The following is a 22,602-nucleotide window of genomic DNA, read 5'->3' on the forward strand; positions in this document are numbered from 1 at the left end:
ACTACTGTATTGAATGCCGAGCTGAAGTCAATAAACAACAGCCTGACATAGTTATTTCTTCCTTCCAGATGATCAAGTGAGAGGTGGAGTGCCATTGAAATAGCATCCTTAGTGGATCTGTTAGCCCGATAGGCAAATTGTAGAGGGTCAAAAGTGAATGGAAGTGTTGCCGACCAATGCCATTTAACTAGCTTCTCAAAGCATTTCATGACATTTGAAGCTAGAGCAATTGGTCTATAGTCTTTCAGGCAGGCTGGATTAGCTTTTTTTGGGGAGAGGGGCAAATTCATCACTTTGAAGCAAGAGGGAACTTTACCAAGAATAAGGAAAGTGTTGAAAATATTGGTTAGAACTGAGCATAGTTGGTCTGTACAGCCTTTAAGTACTTTGCCCAGTATTTTATCAGGAGCAGCGGCCTTTCTGTGGTTCACCTTCTTAAAGTGAAATCTAACTTCATTGGACTTAAGGGTGAACACCCCCTCCTCCTGGTCAATAGGTAGCCGTGTAGCAGCCACGTTGTTCTTCTCTTCAAATCTACCAAAGAAGGAGTTCAACCTGTTCAGGAATTCAATGTTGTCTTCACACCGAGCTGACCTGGTTTTATAGTCAGTAATTTGTTGTATCCTTTGCCAGAGACTCCTGGTGTCTTTCATGTCTGCAAACTGACTGTAATTTCTTTCAATATTCCCTTTTGGCCTCTTTAATGCCCCTTTTTAGGTTTGCTCTAGCTTCACTGAGACCCTTCTTGTCCTTGGCCCTGAATGTTGCATTTCTTTCCTTCAGGAGATCATAGACTTTGTTGTTGAGCCATGGCTTTTGGTTTGCTCTGATTGTGATGCCTTTGATGTCAGATGCGTCATCAATACACTTAGTGATGTAACCGGTTACTGCTTCCATCTATGTTCAGCAGTTCAGCTAACGTAGCTGCCTCTTTGAAAATGTCCCAGCAGGTACTGCCAAAACAGTCTAAACAGTCTTGGAGACATTCCAAAGCCCCCTTATGTCAGACCTTGATCCTCTTAACTGTGGGCTTTTCTCTGATCAGAGCTGATTTGTAGGCTGGTAGAAGCATGATGGTAAGATGGTCAGAGCTTCCTAAGTTAGGTTGTTGTATTGCTCTGTAGTCATCTTTGATGTTGGAATATGCCTTGTCCAGAGTGTTGCACCCCTTACAGGGAAAATCTACAATTGATAGTAGTGGTGTAGCACTTCTGTCTTGCATTCTGCATTCACTCAGGCCATTGGGCTACATGTTCCAGTATGACTCAGTCATAGTCCATGTGGTTGTAAGTGACATGAGATGTGCCTCCATAGACTATATGAAGTGAGACATCATGGAGCTCTAGGAATATGTGGCCCAGGCTGGTACAAGCCTAACACTGAGCAGCATTTTACTTTCTGCAAGGGTGATATCACAATATGAACAGAAGATGACTGACTTTAATAATTGACTTGGTTTCTAGTGTCATTCTAAGGGGGTGCAATATTTGTCAACATGGAAGGAGATGGTTAGCAGACCATGCTGCTTTGGCAGGGGTGATCTGCACTTCTCCCCTGATAAAACATTGTACTCCCTCATACTGCCTTTTTTCAGACAATGCCAAACTGAAAGTACTTCCAACACAGCAAATCAAAACCAAGAAAATCTAAAGGTATTACTGCTCATTGCTAGAAGTTTAAACAAAAAACTCCACTCCCTAGAAGCTCTCTCCATCTTAGAGAATGCTGATGCCTGTCTGGTCACTGAGACATGGTTTGAAGCCACAAACAGCACATTGGCAGTGCAAGGCTATAATGCCTTCCACACATTTAGACCAGCTACTACAGAGACAGGGACTAAAGGTGGATGTGCCTTGATTTACATCAGAAATAAATATACCTCAAAACTGGTCAAATAAGGCAATGCAGTTGAGCTTCTCCATGTTCAAATCACCATACGCAATATCCCGTACCACTTCCTTGCAAGCTATAGGTCTGCTCTCTATGGCCCAGGAAACCCCTAACATGTATTTAGACTTAATGGAAACACTCACCATCCAATCCAGTACCCTATTGATGGATGACTTTAACTCATTCAAGCCTATAGTGCCTTTTTTGTGTACTTCCACTTAACACCCATAGCTCCTTACGGAGTCCAGATCTTTTTTGGGTCTGACTTTAACTAAGTGACTTGTCAGCTTATAATAGGCAGGATTAGAAAGGGCAAGCAGATGTTAATAACGTTACACTGAGATTATTAATCTAAGGTGTCCCACAGTAGAAAAGCCTTGAGGCTGTAAGAGGTGCAACACTCCACATCACATAGGTATTAATGAGTTAATTACTACACTGTTAACTGGGAATTATATATAACACCAAAAGAGCAGGCACAGAGCTTTCTGTAGTTTTTAAACACAAACTCCCTGGACCAGATAGTCAATACACAGACTGGGGTGCAAACATACTGGATCTGGGCCTTACTAATATGGGAGAGTGCTGCACACCCTTTAGTTGAATGTCTTCTCTGGTAAATTCAGACCACAAAATGGGTTATGCATATTTGGACTTCTTCCCAGAAACCTTCTAGATTTAAGATTTACAAATGCAAATGGCAAAGGTTCTCCATATGAGCAGTTGAACTTTTCTGCTCCTGTTTCAGCAATCTTGAAATTTCCTGCCTATCTTTTTTCAGAATGGAGCCAGCTATTCTTCTATCACAGTACAATTAGCAGTCATATCTTCCTTTCACATTGGTAAGAATCAAATGCTCACTGCATCCTTAAAGACTATCTAAAGCCTTTCGTAGAGAAACCTTGCTGTCACATCCCTCACTTAAACACCAAGTTCCTCCCTGGAATATCATAATTTTAAACCTGCTGCTAAAGTTGATTTAAAAATGTTAATTATGGAAAACTCTTTTCTTAGTTGCTGTTACTTCCACTAGGAGAATTTCTGATCTCCATGCTGTGTCTGCAAAACCTCCCCACGTGGTTTTCCACAAAGAAAGGTGGCTTGTGAATCTTCTGTCAACTAAACCATAAATCCTTCCTGTATTTTTTCAAAATTTTCAAGCAAAGATGAATATACCTTGCACTTACAGGATATTCACTGTCACTTATAATTCTATTTACATTGTAGAAAAACCTTCCAGAAAACCGATCAGTTGGTTGTCTCTCACTCCTCTGTCAAGATGGGAAAGGGGATATCCAAAGTTACTCTGTCACATTGGCTGTCTGAATGTATATCCAGTGTGTACAAAGAAAGGGGTTTGTCACTGCCTACACTCTCAAAGGCACATTCTAGTAGATCCATAGCCCCATCGACATCCTTCTTTTCTAGAGTATCTCTTAATGACATCTGTGCAGCTGCCACTTGGTCCAAGGTTCACACCTTCAGTTCACATTATAAATTGGGCATACAGTCCAAATCAAGAGCCTCCTTTGGTTTGGCTGTGCTGCAGAATATCCTTCCACAAGACCACCCAGATGTTATACAAGTTGAGGACTCTGTCTTATGTGTTGAGGACTGGATAGAAAAAAACTACACCAGTACTCACATAATGATAGATCTGTGTTGTTTGTTTCTGTCCTTCCTCAACTTCCCACACATGATGTAGAGGAACAAATCTTAGCATCTTCATTTGAATCCCACAGCTGCAGCCTTATTTTCTGACTAAGTAAAGGTTTTAGTCTTCTGGACTTTTTTCTTTGTAATATTTGTAGTATGTCTCAGTTTTAAGACTGTCAGAGGTAAACATAACAATCTGCATGAAGTATTACATATTTCAAATTTCTTCTCTGTTGTTATCTTCTACATCAGATTGTTTCCCTTTTCCATACATCTGTATCTTCTGAATGATGCTTCCCTTATGGACTTTTAGTTTTGCAAGTACTTGGATGACTCTGTTTTCTCATTTCCCTTCTCTTTTACCATAATAGGTTATTTTACTGTCCCTAAAAGTCTCTGATAGGTTACACTTGGCACATTTGTTGCCCTTCTATGAACAGCTTCCTGTCTGTCTTATTTAGGAATTTGAGTTTTAACAGCAGTACAGAATACTGGGGATTGGGAAATTACCGGCTGCATGCATAGAAGTATAACTATTTGTAGTGGTAAATCCTATTTCTGCATGTCCCTTGCCATCATTATGGCCATCATATGTTGGCTGACCTCTTTTACATAATTTCATTTGACTCTCCGTTTTTTCCAGTAGACTCTGAATTGTTCTTGTCAACTTCTTACACCCAACTATATTATCTACAGAAAGGATTTTGTCCCACCATCTACTGTGCTCTAGTTTGTACTGAATGTAAACACTAAAAAGAACAGGGTTCAGCATAGTGCTATAGAATATCCCAGTGATAATGTCCTTTTTGGTGGCTGTTTGCAATACTGCTTTTAAGTTAAATCCCACTTGTGGGACTATGTCAAGTATTGATAAAGTCTAGGTTGACCATATTCACAGTGGTATAGTAATTACACCTATTTTCGTCACCAAGTTAGGGCAGTGCTATCAGATCTGTCTGACATGATTTCATCTGTGAGTTCATGCTTCCTTGGTGTCTGCGCTTCACTGTTGATGCTCCCAATAATTATTTTAGAAGTAAGTCATACTTTTTCCAAAATAGATATTAGGCTAACTGATCTCTAATGTTCTTATCCAGCCTTGCTTCCAGATTTGTGAAATGAAGTCATGTCTTCCTTCTTCAGTCCTTCACATTTATCCTAAATGCAATGATTTGCTTCATCACTGGGTTTACTGCTTCTATATGAAATCATTGCTTTGAAATGCAGTACACCTTGTTGCCTTGTATGCAGTCTGTTTTAATGGTGGTCTGAGAGCTTTACTTTTTTGAAGGGGATGGCAAATGCCCCCATATCTATATAATGCAGGCACTATCACTTCTGCAGCTGTCAATGACTGTATTGTTTCAGTCATGTTTATTCCACCACTGTGTTTTTTGATTCGCTTGCTTCTCCTTGCTGCATTTTGCATCCCTGTCTATAAGAAGTTTTTATCTCCTTTCTCAACAGAACCTCTTGTTTTCCTCATTTGTTGGCATTCACTGTCCTGATTACACTTTTTTTCTATTTTAATTGACATTTTACTGAGTTTGATCTCTTTGTTTTTCAATTACTCTTTCTTTTCCTCCTTTCATTGGTGTTGTATTTTGTTCTTCCACTTTGTTTTCCAGTTTTTTGTAATATTATATTATTTTCCTTTATGTTCTGTGCTAGCTGATTTATGAAGCATTTTGCTTTTTTTTTCCATAATAGACTGCTCTGCATCATGATTTATACATATAGGGTAATAGGTTTTTACTAAGCTAGAGGATGAGTCAACCATTATAGACATTGCCAACAATGCAATAGAAGAAAAACCCTTGAAGGTAAGCTAATACTTTAGAAAATGATGGTAGGAGGTAGAGTTGATTTGGGAGATACAGACATAATATTTTCAGCTTGGATTGTGCTAGAGAGAAATAGGGAACACTGGAGAACGGGGATGAAAAGAGAAGCAAAGAAGGAATAAGGAGGATTGAGATCTGATAGTATTTAGTTTAGTATAGTTGGATGTGTGCAGCCAGTGGCTCCGGGAATGAGTTTATGTGATCCCATACATTTATTTGTCTAACTGAAATTTGAAAGTTGTCAGGATTTGAAATTGTCATTGCAGAGAAAATTTGTCCCATAAGTGAGGGAGGTGCTGTATGATGAATATACCCCTGAATGAGGAAATTTTTAGATTTTGGAGAATAACTATATCTGTATAATGAAAATTTGTATAAAGCAGAGAAATGTGGAAATCAAGAAAGAGCACAAACAGAAATATTTATGGAAGACTTAATTATGCCAAGGTTGGAGATATATGCGGCTGAACAACTAACAGTTAATATAGTAGGAGATGTGTTAAAATGGTGATGTATAATCAATCTGCATGAAAGTCTCTGGGAACAGATCGCATTCCTGTGGAAGTTTGGAAGTTAGGAGGGAAGAAAGTGATAACAGTCTGGGAGATTTTGTTTAGCATTGTTATAAAATGAGGGAAGCGCCAACATCTTGGAAGAAAGCCATGGTGGGTATATTATCTAAGAATGGTAAAGACCCATCAGACCCAACTTCATATAGACCCATTTCAATTTTAAACCATAATTATAAATTATCACTATACTAACTAAAAGAATGTCAAAGGTATTGCTAAAATTGATAGATAAACATCGTTGTGCTTTTTTTTTTTTGGGGGGGGGCAAACATTTGACAACATTAATAAAACAATGATGATCTAGAGTGAAGGAGATTGTCTGGTTAGTCGGTCTTGGTGCAGATAAAGCACCAGAGTAAGCTTGGATTTTATGACTAGGGCAATAGAATAATTTGCATTCCTGATACAATAATGAGGTTAATTTGGAGGATATATGAAGGATTGAGGCAAGAATTAAAGTGGGAGGCTTCCTGTCAAATAGGTTGCATTTGAACAGAGGAACCAGGCAGAGATGTCTTCTTTCCCTTTTGTTACTTGCTTTATATTTATAATCACTGGCAAAGAAAATAGCGGACTCAGAAATTCAAGGATGTAATTGGTATGGTAATCAAGAAAATTGGGCTTTATTTGCAGACAAAATTATTTTATTTTATTTTATTTATTTTATTTTATTTTACATTTGATGACCGAGAAAGTCCGACTGGTGACAGGTCCATTTCCAGCGGAGGCCCGGGGAGAAAAGCTCCACATGCAACAATTCTAGAAGTACTTTTTTTTTTTTTTTTTTTTAAAATACATAACTGTACTCATAAGGTATACAATTATACATACAGGAACAAAGGAACATATTTAATATTTCTTCATAGCTGTATAAAGCAATAGCAACAGAATAAAACATTGTTTGTACCTAATAAATCTAGAAAATGACATCTCGTTGTGGAAAATTATGAGATGCTTTCAGCTCTTTTCAGGATATAACATTAATGAAGATAATACAAAGGCTACAGCCATTAATTATGCACCCACACCCATATTTATGAGGACACAATAAGATTAAGTATTTAGGTAAAAACGACAACTAAGGATATGTGGGAAGTGACTAAGCAAAAGATAATACAAACATTGAAAAACTGGAATATTTTGTGTATGGATATGGTAAGTAGGATACAGACAATGAAAATGTTTAGTCCCTTTAGTATTATATACAGGTCAGATTTTTATCAATTAGAGGAAAGGTTGTGGAGAGTAATTAATAAAGAGCTGAAGGGAATTATCTGGGAGGAGAAGAAGTCAAAGGTTACGTGGGATAAGTCAACATTCCAATAGAACAAGGTGGTTTAGGATTACTCAATTTAAAGGGATATTTTACAGCTACAGAGTTAATGCTGATATATATATATAACACAAGCAGAAGGTTATAATTCATAGTGGAAAGGGATGATGGTGAAGCTGGGGAGTCAAGAAATATGGATAGAGTGGGAGTTTGGATGCAGATCCTTAAGGAGAATAATAGCAACCATACAGAATATTACATTCATCACAAAGTAGCAAAAACCATTATAGAAACTTAGTCAACATGAGAATGGAGAAAGGAGATTTTGCCAGTAGGGATGACTGCAAGTAAGGGTACAGACAATAGGCAAAAGGGAGGTGGAATTTACTGGAAAAAACTGGCAAAGGAACCAAGGTATTAGGAACAAGTAATTAAAGAGGAAAAGGTAACAGAGTAGGATGAAGCCAAGGAAATGTTTGGTCTGTAAGGTAGAGACTGCCTTCCCAACTAGAGAAAGGGATAGGGGAATTATGAGTGAATGACCTGCTCTGGTACAGTTTTTAGGACAGGAAAAATACACATTAGTAAAATAAAAATAAAAATTAAAAAAATAATAATAATATATATATATATATGTGTGTGTGTGCGTGTGTGTGTGTGTGTGTGTGTGTGTGTGTGTGTGTGTGTGTGTGTGTGTGTGTGTGTGTGTGTCTGTATATATATATATATATATACACACACACACACACACACACACATATATATATATATATATATATATATATATATATATATATATATACATATCACCTATATTATGCTTTTAATTTAAGTAAGGTTAAAGCAGAGACCATTCCATTAATGTCAGGAAAACATCCCACATTCAAATGGAGCTGCCAAGCAAGCACTCTTTTTTCTAATTTCAAACCCTAGGGGCCATCTCTGAAGGTTTCATAACTTGTTCAACCACAAACAATTTGAAAATATGAGAAGGAAAAGCACTTATATGTTTAGCCAAAGCATTGCCTATACTACCATTTTTTATATCACGTAAATGCTCATGAATCTTTACCTTTAATTACCTCTCAGTCTTTCCCACATAAAAGCTCATACAGGACTGACACACTGCTATATAAACAATGCTCTGTATTCTAACAATATTATCATTAACTGTAAAAAACATCTGCTACCAGGACATGTTCAGAATAACTAAATCCTGCACATCTAGACATCCCTTTGACATCCAAAACTGTAGAATTAAAATTATTTACTTTTCCTGTCATTGGGTTGTAGTCCTTTAAAAAAATGTTTACTAATAGTGGTTTGCTTTGTATTAATAATACTGATATGATTTATGGGGTTTGTTTCTTTAAAAGTTTTGGTGGAAAATTATTTTGTGATTATTTGGTTTAAATATTAGTGTTTGGTTTATGGTGATTTGTCTGAAGAAGTCTTACATTGTTTGAGACGAAAGCTCTTACAATAAACTTTTGAATTTTATTTGCTGCATTGCCTGATTTCCCTTTTAGCAATACCTTTTTATCGGTTTGTGTCTCATTTGGTCCTTTGGAAGTAGTTAACAGGTGTCATTCAGACATGATACCTAAGTTGTAAGAGGTTATCAAGGGGTTGAATAAGAGCAAAGCCAACAATCCAATAATTTCATAAGATCAGTTTTGAAAATGAGATTATTAGTTAATTTTAGTGAGAATGGGATAATATTTATTTATTTACTTTACATTTGTTTACTGGGAAGGTCTAACTGGGCAGTCACCAGTTTTCAGCGGAGGCCCTGGGAGAAAAGCTCCACATACAAAGAATTATGAACAATGTGCTTAGACATAATATGTCATTCTTACAGTTTTAGTGTACAATGGAATTATACAGAGCTAATTTACAGGAGAAGGTTATCCAAAAGTCATCTATTAACAAACAAGTTTTTTTTTCAGATAACATTTCAAGTAAAATACATTTGAGTATTTATAAGTAAGAAGAAGGGGAGTCATTTTGGTGGGTAGTACTAATAAATTGATTATAGGTGAAGTATTTTAGTAGTCAGATAAGGTGAGAAGCATCTCCTGCTGAGTTGTAAAACTTGGAAATGTTAAGAAGTTTGTCTTGTGAATATAATTGTCTTGATTGTGCATAATGTGGAATGATTCCTGCCATGGCTGGGCAATTTTGTGGATTGTGTACTATATTGTAGGATATGATTTGCTGAGAATATGTGAGGTAATGAGGCAATTCAAGCCAGTTTAGTTGTTTTAGAGCAATACAGTGGTATCACCTGTAAGGCAGACATGGAAACCTTGCCACATTATTGTAGCATTGTTCTATTTCAGATATAAGTGTGGCCTGTACATTTGTCAGGATTGAAGAGCCTTATAGTAGGTATGGTAAGAGGAAGGTAAATGCAATGGTCAGAGAACTTTCTTTATACAGTGATTTAATAGATCATAATAGTGCTTGTTTGGGGCTGGAGTGTCAGTTTTCAGTGATTTGGGGTGATTATGCATTTCAAAAAGGTCAATGAAATCTACTAGGTTGGCTTTGCTGAAATTTTTGAGTGTGGATGGATTGTTGGGAAGAGGAAAGCTGATTGAGGCAGAAAGTGATGGCTAAATGGTCTCATTTAACTAGGAAAGAGAATACTTGTGGAGCTGAGCAGAGGATCGGGGAGTTAGGACAAGGGCTAGCAGGCTTGGGACTGTAGTGTAACAATTGTTGGATGTGTAGTTGGACCAGTCAAGGGCTAGGAGGGTTGGGACTGTAGTGTAACAATTGTTGGATGTGTAGTTGGACCAGTCAAGGGCTAGGAGGTTTGGGACTGTAGTGTAACAATTGTTGGCTGTGTAGTTGGACCAGTCAAGGGCTAGGAGGTTTGGGACTGTAGTGTAACAATTGTTGGATGTGTAGTTGGACCAGTCAAGGGCTAGAAGGGTTGGGACTGTAGTGTAACAATTGTTGGATGTGTAGTTGGACCAGTCAAGGGCTAGGAGGTTTGGGACTGTAGTGTAACAATTGTTGGATGTGTAGTTGGACCAGTCAAGGGCTAGGAGGTTTGGGACTGTAGTGTAACAATTGTTGGATGTGTAGTTGGACCAGTCAAGGGCTAGGAGGGTTGGGACTGTAGTGTAACAATTGTTGGATGTGTAGTTGGACCAGTCAAGGGCTAGGAGGTTTGGGACTGTAGTGTAACAATTGTTGGATGTGTAGTTGGACCAGTCAAGGGCTAGCAGGTTTGGGACTGTAGTGTAACAATTGTTGGATGTGTAGTTGGACCAGTCAAGGGCTAGGAGGTTTGGGACTGTAGTGTAACAATTGTTGGATGTGTAGTTGGACCAGTCAAGGGCTAGGAGGTTTGGGACTGTAGTGTAACAATTGTTGGATGTGTAGTTGGACCAGTCAAGGGCTAGCAGGTTTGGGACTGTAGTGTAACAATTGTTGGATGTGTAGTTGGACCAGTCAAGGGCTAGCAGGTTTGGGACTGTAGTGTAACAATTGTTGGATGTGTAGTTGGACCAGTCAAGGGCTAGCAGGTTTGGGACTGTAGTGTAACAATTGTTGGATGTGTAGTTGGACCAGTCAAGGGCTAGCAGGTTTGGGACTGTAGTGTAACAATTGTTGGATGTGTAGTTGGACCAGTCAAGGGCTAGCAGGTTTGGGACTGTAGTGTAACAATTGTTGGATGTGTAGTTGGACCAGTCAAGGGCTAGCAGGTTTGGGACTGTAGTGTAACAATTGTTGGATGTGTAGTTGGACCAGTCAAGGGCTAGCAGGTTTGGGACTGTAGTGTAACAATTGTTGGATGTGTAGTTGGACCAGTCAAGGGCTAGCAGGTTTGGGACTGTAGTGTAACAGTTGTTGGATGTGTAGTTGGACCAGTCAAGGGCTAGCAGGTTTGGGACTGTAGTGTAACAGTTGTTGGATGTGTAGTTGGACCAGTCAAGGGCTAGGAGGGTTGGGACTGTAGTGTAACAATTGTTGGATGTGTAGTTGGACCAGTCAAGGGCTAGCAGGTTTGGGACTGTAGTGTAACAGTTGTTGGATGTGTAGTTGGACCAGTCAAGGGCTAGGAGGGTTGGGACTGTAGTGTAACAGTTGTTGGATGTGTAGTTGGACCAGTCAAGGGCCAGCAGGTTTGGGACTGTAGTGTAACAGTTTTTGGATGTGTAGTTGGACCAGTCAAGGGCTAGGAGGTTTGGGACTGTAGTGTAACAGTTGTTGGATGTGTAGTTGGACCAGTCAAGGGCTAGGAGGGTTGGGACTGTAGTGTAACAGTTGTTGGATGTGTAGTTGGACCAGTCAAGGGCTAGCAGGTTTGGGACTGTAGTGTAACAATTGTTGGATGTGTAGTTGGACCAGTCAAGGGCTAGGAGGGTTGGGACTGTAGTGTAACAATTGTTGGATGTGTAGTTGGACCAGTCAAGGGCAAGCAGGTTTGGGACTGTAGTGTAACAATTGTTGGATGTGTAGTTGGACCAGTCAAGGGCTAGGAGGGTTGGGACTGTAGTGTAACAGTTGTTGGATGTGTAGTTGGACCAGTCAAGGGCTAGCAGGTTTGGGACTGTAGTGTAACAATTGTTGGATGTGTAGTTGGACCAGTCAAGGGCTAGGAGGGTTGGGACTGTAGTGTAACAATTGTTGGATGTGTAGTTGGACCAGTCAAGGGCTAGCAGGTTTGGGACTGTAGTGTAACAGTTGTTGGATGTGTAGTTGGACCAGTCAAGGGCTAGCAGGTTTGGGACTGTAGTGTAACAATTGTTGGATGTGTAGTTGGACCAGTCAAGGGCTAGGAGGGTTGGGACTGTAGTGTAACAATTGTTGGATGTGTAGTTGGACCAGTCAAGGGCTAGCAGGTTTGGGACTGTAGTGTAACAATTGTTGGATGTGTAGTTGGACCAGTCAAGGGCTAGGAGGGTTGGGACTGTAGTGTAACAATTGTTGGATGTGTAGTTGGACCAGTCAAGGGCTAGGAGGGTTGGGACTGTAGTGTAACAATTGTTGGATGTGTAGTTGGACCAGTCAAGGGCTAGGAGGTTTGGGACTGTAGTGTAACAATTGTTGGATGTGTAGTTGGACCAGTCAAGGGCTAGCAGGTTTGGGACTGTAGTGTAACAATTGTTGGATGTGTAGTTGGACCAGTCAAGGGCTAGGAGGTTTGGGACTGTAGTGTAACAATTGTTGGATGTGTAGTTGGACCAGTCAAGGGCTAGGAGGGTTGGGACTGTAGTGTAACAATTGTTGGATGTGTAGTTGGACCAGTCAAGGGCTAGGAGGGTTGGGACTGTAGTGTAACAATTGTTGGATGTGTAGTTGGACCAGTCAAGGGCTAGGAGGTTTGGGACTGTAGTGTAACAATTGTTGGATGTGTAGTTGGACCAGTCAAGGGCTAGGAGGGTTGGGACTGTAGTGTAACAATTGTTGGATGTGTAGTTGGACCAGTCAAGGGCTAGGAGGGTTGGGACTGTAGTGTAACAATTGTTGGATGTGTAGTTGGACCAGTCAAGGGCTAGCAGGTTTGGGACTGTAGTGTAACAGTTGTTGGATGTGTAGTTGGACCAGTCAAGGGCTAGGAGGTTTGGGACTGTAGTGTAACAATTGTTGGATGTGTAGTTGGACCAGTTGAAGATTGGATAATTAAGGTCTCCTAATATAAAGGTATTTTGTTTGACTTCCAACTGAGGGAGCATGCTTACGTATTCAATATGTTCCTCTGGGGACATACAGAGGGACCTGTAATTACTTACAAAGTAAGCATTTGTTTTGCTGAGATTGATATGGACATGTACTAAATAATGAGGTAATTTCAGATGAGACATATAGTTTACATATGGATACAGTCTTACTGCTACAAGTGGTTGTGAATGAATGATATGAAGTGAACCCTGGAAAAGTAGTGTTTTCCATATATTAGAATTGGGTTTCAGTAGCAATGCAGATGTGTATGTTCTGTAGTTGAAAGAATGTTTCCAAGTCAGCCCTGTTGCCTCAGACACTTCTAATGTTGAGCAGAGCAACCCTGACACTTGGCAGGCTGGATTATCTCACTAATCCTGAAAAAGGCAGTATTAGGTTGGAAAGGTTATGTGAAATTCTACACAGGACAGGTGTAACCCATCCATTTCAAAACAGAAAGGTCTGTCTACTGTGTCTTTCCAGGCTGTCACAAACTGCATCCTGTAAAATGACACCATTTACATATCCAATTGATGTTCAGTTTGTATTTAGGCATCATTCTAGGCAGGGACAGAATATTTCTCATCAGAAAAGATTTCCACTTCTTAATAACATATGATGAGAGCTCCACCATGCGCCTCTACATCCATCCAAGATCATTTCCCCCAACATGAGCAACAGCAGTGTTATACTAATATTTTGGCGCAGGTTGGGTTATTGCCACTAAGCCCGGAAAGTTACACTGTCCTTTGCTAATCTGGTACGTGTAAAGTGTGTATGCCTTTCAATGGAGTCACTAATAGCTAGAACATTTCTGGTATTATTATCTGTTTTAGTTATAGTCTCTGGCTGCCTCAAGGCCACTGCCTTTTTAGTTTGCTGATTCCTTGTAACAATATGTGCCAGTGCAGTGGTAGTTGGCATAGATATTAGTGTGCCTATTTGAATTATAGGGTTAGGTAAGTATGAGGATATGTATGACTGAAGTGCCATATTATGTGCCATGGAGGACTTGGGATGTTTTATTTATTTATTTTTTGACCACCTCAGTATATGTGACTTTATGTTTTCTGACAAGATGCATAAGAGCTGCATCCAGTTTGTGTACTTAAATGCACCTCACACAGATGAAATAAGAGTTACGTAATAACACAGGATTGTCAGTAAATATGAAACAAGTGCTATATTGTGTCAGAATGTATAAGGTGATTAGGCTGGGCAAAGAAGCAGAATTAATATGGGTTCATAGTTGATGGACAGGTAAATAAGTACGGTACTGGCTGAAAAGGCTACAGGTAGCAATGGTAATAGAAATTTATTCACACAGGTTAAATTAGATACAGCTGTGGATTATGGGTAGGTTGAATGCTGCTGTAGTGGTAGGCTTGGACCAGTGAGTATGTGAAATAATAACAGTGAAGGGACTAAATACAATTGAAATAATAAAGGGGAGATTGATAACGAGACTAAAGATATAATGGGATAATGCTAGTAATTAGAGGTGTATCAAAACTGGGGAGAGTATCAGAAGTAAAACTAATAAGTAAACCTAACAGTAAGAACAGCAGCTGAATTATGTTAAATACTAACGCTATTAAGACTACATGAAGCAAAAATTCACACTAAGCTATGCAGCAGCAGTAAAGTAGCTGCTGATTAGACTGTAGCATAAATAAATTATACTGCTAACAAGGGAACACCCACAGTAGGTACACTAGAAAAGCAGCAGACAGTAGATGCTCACTGAGTGGGTACCAGCTAATAGATAGGTTCGTACATTAGTACTAAGCTAACTGCCCTTATGGGCCATTTTAAGCCTAGCCTAGCCAATTAATCCATGTGAGTATCAAACCCTGCACTTTGTGTTTGCAAGTCAAATATCTTAACCATTATGCCAACCTCCCTTTGGTATAAACAGCTCTGCCAGGTCTCAAGCTCTGGCCCCTCTCCACTACAGCACAGTGCATTAACCCACCATGCTACACAGGTTTTACACCATGCTACATAGGTTTTACACCATGCTACTCAATGAAATGGCCAATGAATGGGCAACAGCAGATACTAAAATGTGGTTCAGTTAGCAAAGCAGTAATCAAAAACACCCAGTAAATTTGAAACAGTATGAATTCAAAATTACAACATAGTAGCTAAAATAGGCATCATCAAAGTACTAAAATGTGGTTCATTGAATAAAGCATTAAACAATAAACATACAAATCTGGTTGTATTATTAAGAAATAGTTAAAGGGTAATGAATAAGTATCAAAAATGTACTGAATTCAAGTTTAGCAATAAAAATTAATCCCAGTAGTGCAACTAAGCAGTAGTTCTTGAGGTAGAGAAAAGACAGTTACATTTATATTATCCAAAACAATGATGTAGAGGCTGCCTCACCATGTTGTAGCTGAGGCCCTTGTGCTGCTCACCCAGTAGTATTTACAATGTTCAATGGTACTGCTCAGAAAGCTGGCCAAGGAAAATAAAGCCTCGTTCCCCTGCTGAATCTGACATCAATCAAAAGCAGACACTCTGATCCATCAATGGAACACAAGCTCAGACAGCTAGCATGTGGAAGCCTCTATTCTCAGTAGAGGCTGGGACATTACAGACATGGTCAGCGAAAGCCACTGAATCCCATAGAGTGCACTGAATCAGTCAGGACCCTGCCAGAAAAAAATGGTTTTGTTATTGTGTACTCCTGCTCTGTAGTCTGTTGTGGTCTCTTCCAAATGTATGTTAGAATGCTATCAGCAGCTCGGTACTGAAGAGCCAAAAAGGTTGTTTTGGTTGCACAAAAGATTTGATTTTTACCCATTATTTTTTTAATGCTCCCTCTAACTTTTTGGTCATTTCTTTCCTGAGCTGCTCTCCCAGTTTACATGTATCTGCTTGCCTTAGATATGTTACTCTAATGTTGTGTATGACTTTATTATGTAGATGCAGTCACTGCAAATAACTGCCATTTGTGGTCTCTTATTTTTGAAGTCCTCTTTCCAGAATACCAAACATAATATTCTATTGTGTATTCTTACCCTATCTACGGCATGCCACATGTAGAACATCACTAGAGTGCATATGTTTTCCTTAGCTTAACTGGAGTAATATTATACTTCAGGCTAGTCAAAACCAGTGTTTAAATATGTCATAAATGGATCTCAGTTCCTCCATCCTGTAGTCATTTGGTAGATGCTGGGGAAAGAGAAGGCCGGAGAAGAGGTAATGATCCCTAAGGGCCATGACAGTATTAGCCTCTAGCTCCTCCGCTCCTCTCCCAGTGACTTAATGTGCAGTCTGTGGAGGCGTGGTCTATCATACTGTACAGTACTGTCAGCATACTTCTGTACATACACCAGTACTCAGTAACTGATAGACTGAACTAACAATCATACCCACCCAGCCATTACTAAGTGTCAGCACTGCAACAGGACTGACTGACCTCCCTGTCTCTACAATGCAAGAGTCACTGTTCGCCATTCTCTTCCACCCTCTTTAGCAGCTCCTGTGCTTTGTGGGTCACTGTCAGTCCCACATCATTAAGTCTTTACTTCTGTAGGCTAGGGAGATGCATTGACATCAGTTTTACCAAAATTATTAAGGAAAAAAGAAAAAAATTGAACAATTGACTGGAAGTAGAATTTAGTGCAATTAGAACAAAGACACAGAAGCATGCATAAATGTTTAATGATGATGTTTTAGCTTAATTATGAATTTCAGAAGCTTAATATGAACCTGAGCTGGTTCTTTAAAGGTCTTCTTTTTCTACAATCTACCTAGGTATTGTGGCCGGTCTATACCACCATCACTTACCAGCACAGATAATATGATGACAGTCCTGTTTGTTTCTGATGCAAGTATTGCCACTGAGGGCTTCTCTGCCAGCTACATTTCAATCAATGCTTCCACAGGTAAGGGATCAAGGCTAACAAACATCATCCCATATGAGGACATTTCCCCATAACTTAATGAAGTACTCCTAATCAAGGTCTGATGTTATTTCTGTACAGGCATCTCTTTTAACTCTACTGCCTCATCTGACAATTAAAGATTTAAAGTTTCAGCACATTATTCATAGAAATGCAGCTGCTGGTCTAAAGGTGTGGAAGGCACTGAAACTTTTCACTGCCTGAGAACTCTGTCATTTTAAACCATGGCTTGGTAACAGTACAAATATCTATAGTGTCGAATGTGGAGAGGGCTTGGAGGGAGTGCCGTTTTTTTATTGTGGCTCCTGGCATTGAGCAGTAACACTCTGAAGTTCTGTTGAGTTGATTTTGCTACGCAGGTAGGTTTGCCAGTTTGGCATTGCCATTCAGCTCTAAAAACCCTTGCTGCTCAGTCGAGCAGAACATTGAGGTATCTATGAATTGGGGCTCCTTGCATAGCACATAAAGCCACTTTGTCTGCTTTCTGTATGATTCAGTGCGGCTATGAATTCCAGGAAATAAATCCATCATGATTGTTGAATGATTGGGTGTTTAAAGTATTATGGCTAAGTTTTTATAGATTTTTGCATGGTCAGTGGTTTAATTTGAGAGTCAGCGATGAATAGCACTGGGCAGTTGCTGAGACAGTGGAATGTTCCAAATAACATAGATTCAGTTTTAAATGAGTTTACTGTGAACTGACAAGAATAAACATCAATATCTCAAGTCAAGAATATGGGAACTAAAATGGACTGGAATAGATTATTTTATCTATAACATAATCATCTGTGTATTGTAGAGAAGAAACATACAGAACTTACAGAGGGAATGGAGTAGCCATTATAGTCAATAAAAGGATGTCAAAATTAGTGATTTGGTATAATCCTATAAATGATAGAATCTTCTCAATGAGACTCCAAAGCAACTATTTCATCATTACAGAAGTACAAGTTTATGCTGCAGCTTTAGATGCCAAAAGAAGGAATTTTATCAGCTTTATGAAGTTGTGCAGTACCTTCTGGCTGTAACGCCAAAACCAGATTGCATTCATCGTTTGTGATGGAAATGCTAGTTGGTAGTCAGAGAACATCTGGAGTAATGGGCAAGTATGGCTTTGATGTAGGAAATGAAGTGTGAAACAGATTAGTAGAATTCTGCCAAGATAATTCACTGGTCATGGCAAGCACTGTGTTTCAGCGGCCTTAGGGTTGGCTTTATACATTTAGATCACCAGATGGTCAATATTAGAATCATATTAGCTATATAAATTGCATTCAAGACATGGAGTAGCTCTTTGTAGATATAAAAAAAAAATGGTCTGGATCTGACTGTGACTCTAAACCGTCAAATTCTCATTGCAAAGTTTGAAGTCAAATTAAAGAAAACATTAAAAGCCACTGCCCACCTCACCAAACTCCCTCTCCTTTGAAAGTGCTAAGTCAGCTGGAGAGGAAAATTAATTCAAATAAATAAAATATGTTAATTTGAATGCTAAGTATCAGATAATAGCAAAAAAAAAAAAAAAAAAAAAAGATAAGAAGGTGTATTTAAATAAATAGTGCAAAGAACTTGAAAAAGATAAGTTGGGAAGGGAAGGACAAGAGATCTATCTAAGGAAACTGTAGATGGTAAATAAAATATGCATGTAAAAATTGGCATAATAAAAGATAAACACACAAAAGGTATAACTGAAGCAAAAGCTATTGCAAAGACATGGCAGTAATACACAGGATAACTATTTATAAAGGACCCTAGCATCACTAGTATAAGCAATAGTAGAGCCAGTCATCATGGACATTGATGTCAAATGGGCTTTAGATGGCCTTATTAATCAAACCCTAGTCATCTGGGTTTGTAGAATAAATGATCGATTTAAGGCTGGGAAAGGAATGCAACAATGCTGCATATTTTCACTCTGCTTATTTATTTTATACATTGACTATTTCATGCAAAGTGATGAGTTAGATGAATCAGATTCTAGAATCAAAAGTTGTTGTTTTTCTTTTGGCTTTTCCCAGTTAGGGGTCACCACAGCGGAACTCCAGTCCGCTAGTGATTGGCAGTCGATTTTTTTATGGTGCCAAGGTGCCAGCTCGATAACCAACCTTCAATGAAGGCACGCCCATTCACGCGTGTCTTTCGAACGCCACCCGACTGTGGGGAGGACATGCAGACTCCACACAGAAGGTGCTCCTAGAATCAAAAGTGATGGAAGAAAAACAACCTCAGGCAAGCAGATGATACCATTCTGATGGCTAAAAGGAAGGGGAATTTATGATTGACGAAGGCAAAAGTAGGAACACAAACACTTGTTTGTCGCTAAGAATAAAAAATTAAATTATGTCATCTACCCTATCATTTTTTTGCAAATAAATAGAGAAGAAGTGGAGATGGTGACAGATTTTATTTTTTGTATCGAGCAATCTCTGCAGATGGTTACAGCAGCTATGAAATTAAAAGCTTGCTTCCTGTGATGAAAAAACTTTGGCAAACTTGAATAAGATATCAAAGAGCAAAGGCATTATATTTCAACAACTGTCCTTTAGTTTTCACACTGATAACATGTGTATGTGTGAGTTGGACTGTAAGTAAGGTTGTACACTGAAAAATCAATGTTGAACTGTGGTTTTGGAGAATTTTTTTTTGAGAATTCCATAGACAGCAAGAAGTTCAAATCAGTCGAAACTTAAGTAAGAAAATCAAGACAGTTCACTGAAAGGTCAGATAATAAAATTAAAACTCAAATACTTTGACAACGTAATGCAAAGACAATATTCAGTGAAAAAGTCATTGATCCTGGGAAAGACTGAATAAAAAAAAATGAAGGGCATAGCAGAGGCTAAGATGGATAGACACTATTGCTGAAGTTCTGAATATGAACTCACATCAAATTAAAGAAACAGTTGTAGACAACAAGAATTATTTGTTAAAGTCTCTGAACTCACAAAAATCTGGCCTTGATTAATGACTAAATAGCAAATGCAGCTATGAGATGATATTGGCCTTTTTGTATGGAGTTTTCTAGGTCCACTTTGTCATTTGTGGATCTACGTAGAAGACCATCTTTATAAAGTAACATCTTAACTTTGCAAAGGTCCTGTGTGCGTGTGTCACTGAGGACTGAGAGAATGATTACAGATCACTGGGGGGGACACTAGATATAAACTCTGGGATAGTTGATAGAGAAGTTTTATTGTCGACTTGTAAAGATCTATGCTATCAGCTGTAGCTTTTAATGTGCTGCTTCTTGTGGTATAGGTTTTGTTCCCTCAGCCTTCATCTGCTTATTGTGTGACCTTGATCAAGTCACTTAACCAGGCAGTACTTTGAGGCAGTTGGGAAATCAGGCTAGGTTCCTCAGTATTCCTGAACTACATGCCTAGTAATTACATATGCACCTGTGATAGATTTGATAGCTAGGATATACAGTTTATCCTAAAGTGAAAGGAAGATAGTTGTTTTTCTTGGAGAGAGCTGTCTACTAAAGTAAATTCCTTTTTTAAGATCAACAAATGTAATGGTGATTAGCAGGCCTTTATCACAGTTATTATAGATGGTGTCTGCAGCTTAAAAGACAGTGATGAACGTGTTAAAGATAGGCTGGAAGGCTGGCATTCATGCTGCCTAGGTGAAAAAATGTATCTGTCTTGTATGACTTGAAGCATTTACTTGTATAAAAGTTGTTCTAGAACCTTTGTTATAGGTGATAGAATGGACATAGAGTGAAAATGTGTTTTATTTATTTTTTTAACATTTGTTTACCAGGAAAGTCCGACTTCGAACAAAGCCAATTTTCAGCGGAGGCCCAAGGAGAAATGCTCCAGACATGTCTTTGTAACATGGGAGGAAACTGGAGTAACCAGAGAAAACCCACAAGATGCAAGGAGGACATGCAGACTCCACACAGAAGGCAGTCCAGCCGAGAATTGAACCAGAGAACCTCTTGCTATGAGGCGCCAATGCTACTGCTGCACCACTGTGCCGCCCAATATTCAAACTTGCTGTGAGGGTGTGCAAATGTTCAAGGAAAGTAGGGATTCTGCTTTTTTCACTGCTTTTCTCTGTGAGTTGATAAACATTTTCTTGTTTGCAGCTTTTTCTGTCAGTTGATCATATCATATTGAGTTCCAGGCATCTATTAAAAATTTGAGGACTTCAGCATGCTACTCCCTCATGAAATGGTCTTTGCTGTAATGATGTAAAATGAGTAAATTCTCAGCCAGCCTTGGAAGAAACCATGACACTGATAACTATGGTGATCGTTTCTTCTTTGATTTCTGAATTGTAAAAAGTTTAACTGGTATAGAACAGGAATATGATCTTCGCATGTGGATGTGTGAAATACTTAAACCAACATCCTTAATATGGCCTCCTGGGGTTTCCCATGCAACAGTGCCCTCTGTGGGACAGTTCATCTCTACTCATTCAGTATTTCAGTAGCAATTAAAGCACACTAACCAGAAATACAGAAAAAATACGCTTTAAATTCAGATAATGACTATATACTCATCTTGTCTGCCCATTCCCCTGCCTTACATAGAAGATGCACTGTGTCATAAAGAGTGACAGACAGCTGATGACTTACCTCTTGTAGTCTAATGGTTTAGTCAGTGATTTTCCTGTATGTGTTGCCCAAAGTAAAGCGCCTTTTTCCCCCTTCATACTGCAAATGTAAAGGGAAGTTTTGATACTACACTAACAAAGGAACATGCCAAAAGAGTGAAAAATGATTTGTAAGAAGTCACCTAATCTGTTTCACCAAAGTAGCCAATTACTAAAATCCCTTTTTATGGAGACAAAATGTACCTTGCAGTTGTAGTACTTCAGAAACTATTTTCTTCCATTACTATAAAATCATGTGCAAAAAAAAAAAAATGCAAAATAAACTAAAACCTAATGGCAAATAAAGAAAGTCATGATTTCAGCACACAGAGAGTACCTAGCAGACTCATTTGATCCATATGCTCATACAGATGTACAGTATCTAGCACTAAAGAGACAAGAGTTGCTATAAAAATGATTCCAGTTCAAAGTATCACACACACACATCCATAAGTACAGGTAGCACAATACAAAGTTATTATGTTCTCAGTTAGTGTTCCAAATAGGCAGCTACAGCAAAAATGTTGGCCTCATCCAGCCATATGATGATATACCTTCTTTTATCAGCTGTATTCCCTTTTCAGATTTTCACCTCAGATAATGAAAACAAAATAAATTCCCTGCATTATTCCCTACAGTGTCTAAAGTAGGTATGAGGAGAGGTGTCTAGCTTCCAACTAGAAATGATATGTTTCCTTGTTGCAACTAAAGCCAACCGTAACACAATAGCTTTGCACACCCTCACAGCCAGTTTCAAGGAAGTCTGTAGACAGACTCCACCCACATAACTGCCCATTTGGATATCTTCCTCAAATTTTTGTACAATTGGGCATGTCACAGTGATATTATCCCAGGAGCCCACTTAGGAAATGTTACAACATCAATGCAGGGATGAAATAGCTAGGTACAACTTGTTCATTTTTTTTGGAGTACAAAAAGATATGTGCAGTATCCTCCACTTGAATGTATGCCACCATAAAAATGAAGACATACCCTGCATATAGCTAAGAAATAATTTCTTCTTTGTTGCTTTGATAACAGTACCCCGGAAACTTGAGGTCCTAACAAACATCATATTGTTCAGAGTCATCAGGATGAAAAATTCCTACTAAGCCTTGCTTGTTGCATTAAGATCCTACGCATGTATCATGCCCTACCAGTAG

The 22,602-nt window shown here is 38.9% G+C and overlaps 1 protein-coding gene across 1 annotated transcript in view; it reads left to right on the forward strand.

Moving 5' to 3' along the window:
• Positions 1–22,602, forward strand: part of LOC122792709 (cubilin-like) — a 3,134,001-nt gene that overhangs the window by 867,943 nt on the left and 2,243,456 nt on the right. The window contains exon 22 of the mRNA XM_044060295.1: positions 16,689–16,819. Within this exon, the coding sequence (XP_043916230.1) occupies positions 16,689–16,819 (131 nt within the window). The remainder of the gene's footprint in view (positions 1–16,688; positions 16,820–22,602) is intronic.

The sequence above is a fragment of the Protopterus annectens genome, chromosome 2.part0, assembly GCF_019279795.1.
Source record: "Protopterus annectens isolate FY-2018-M chromosome 2.part0, PAN1.0, whole genome shotgun sequence".
Taxonomy (NCBI): Eukaryota; Metazoa; Chordata; order Ceratodontiformes; family Protopteridae; genus Protopterus; species Protopterus annectens.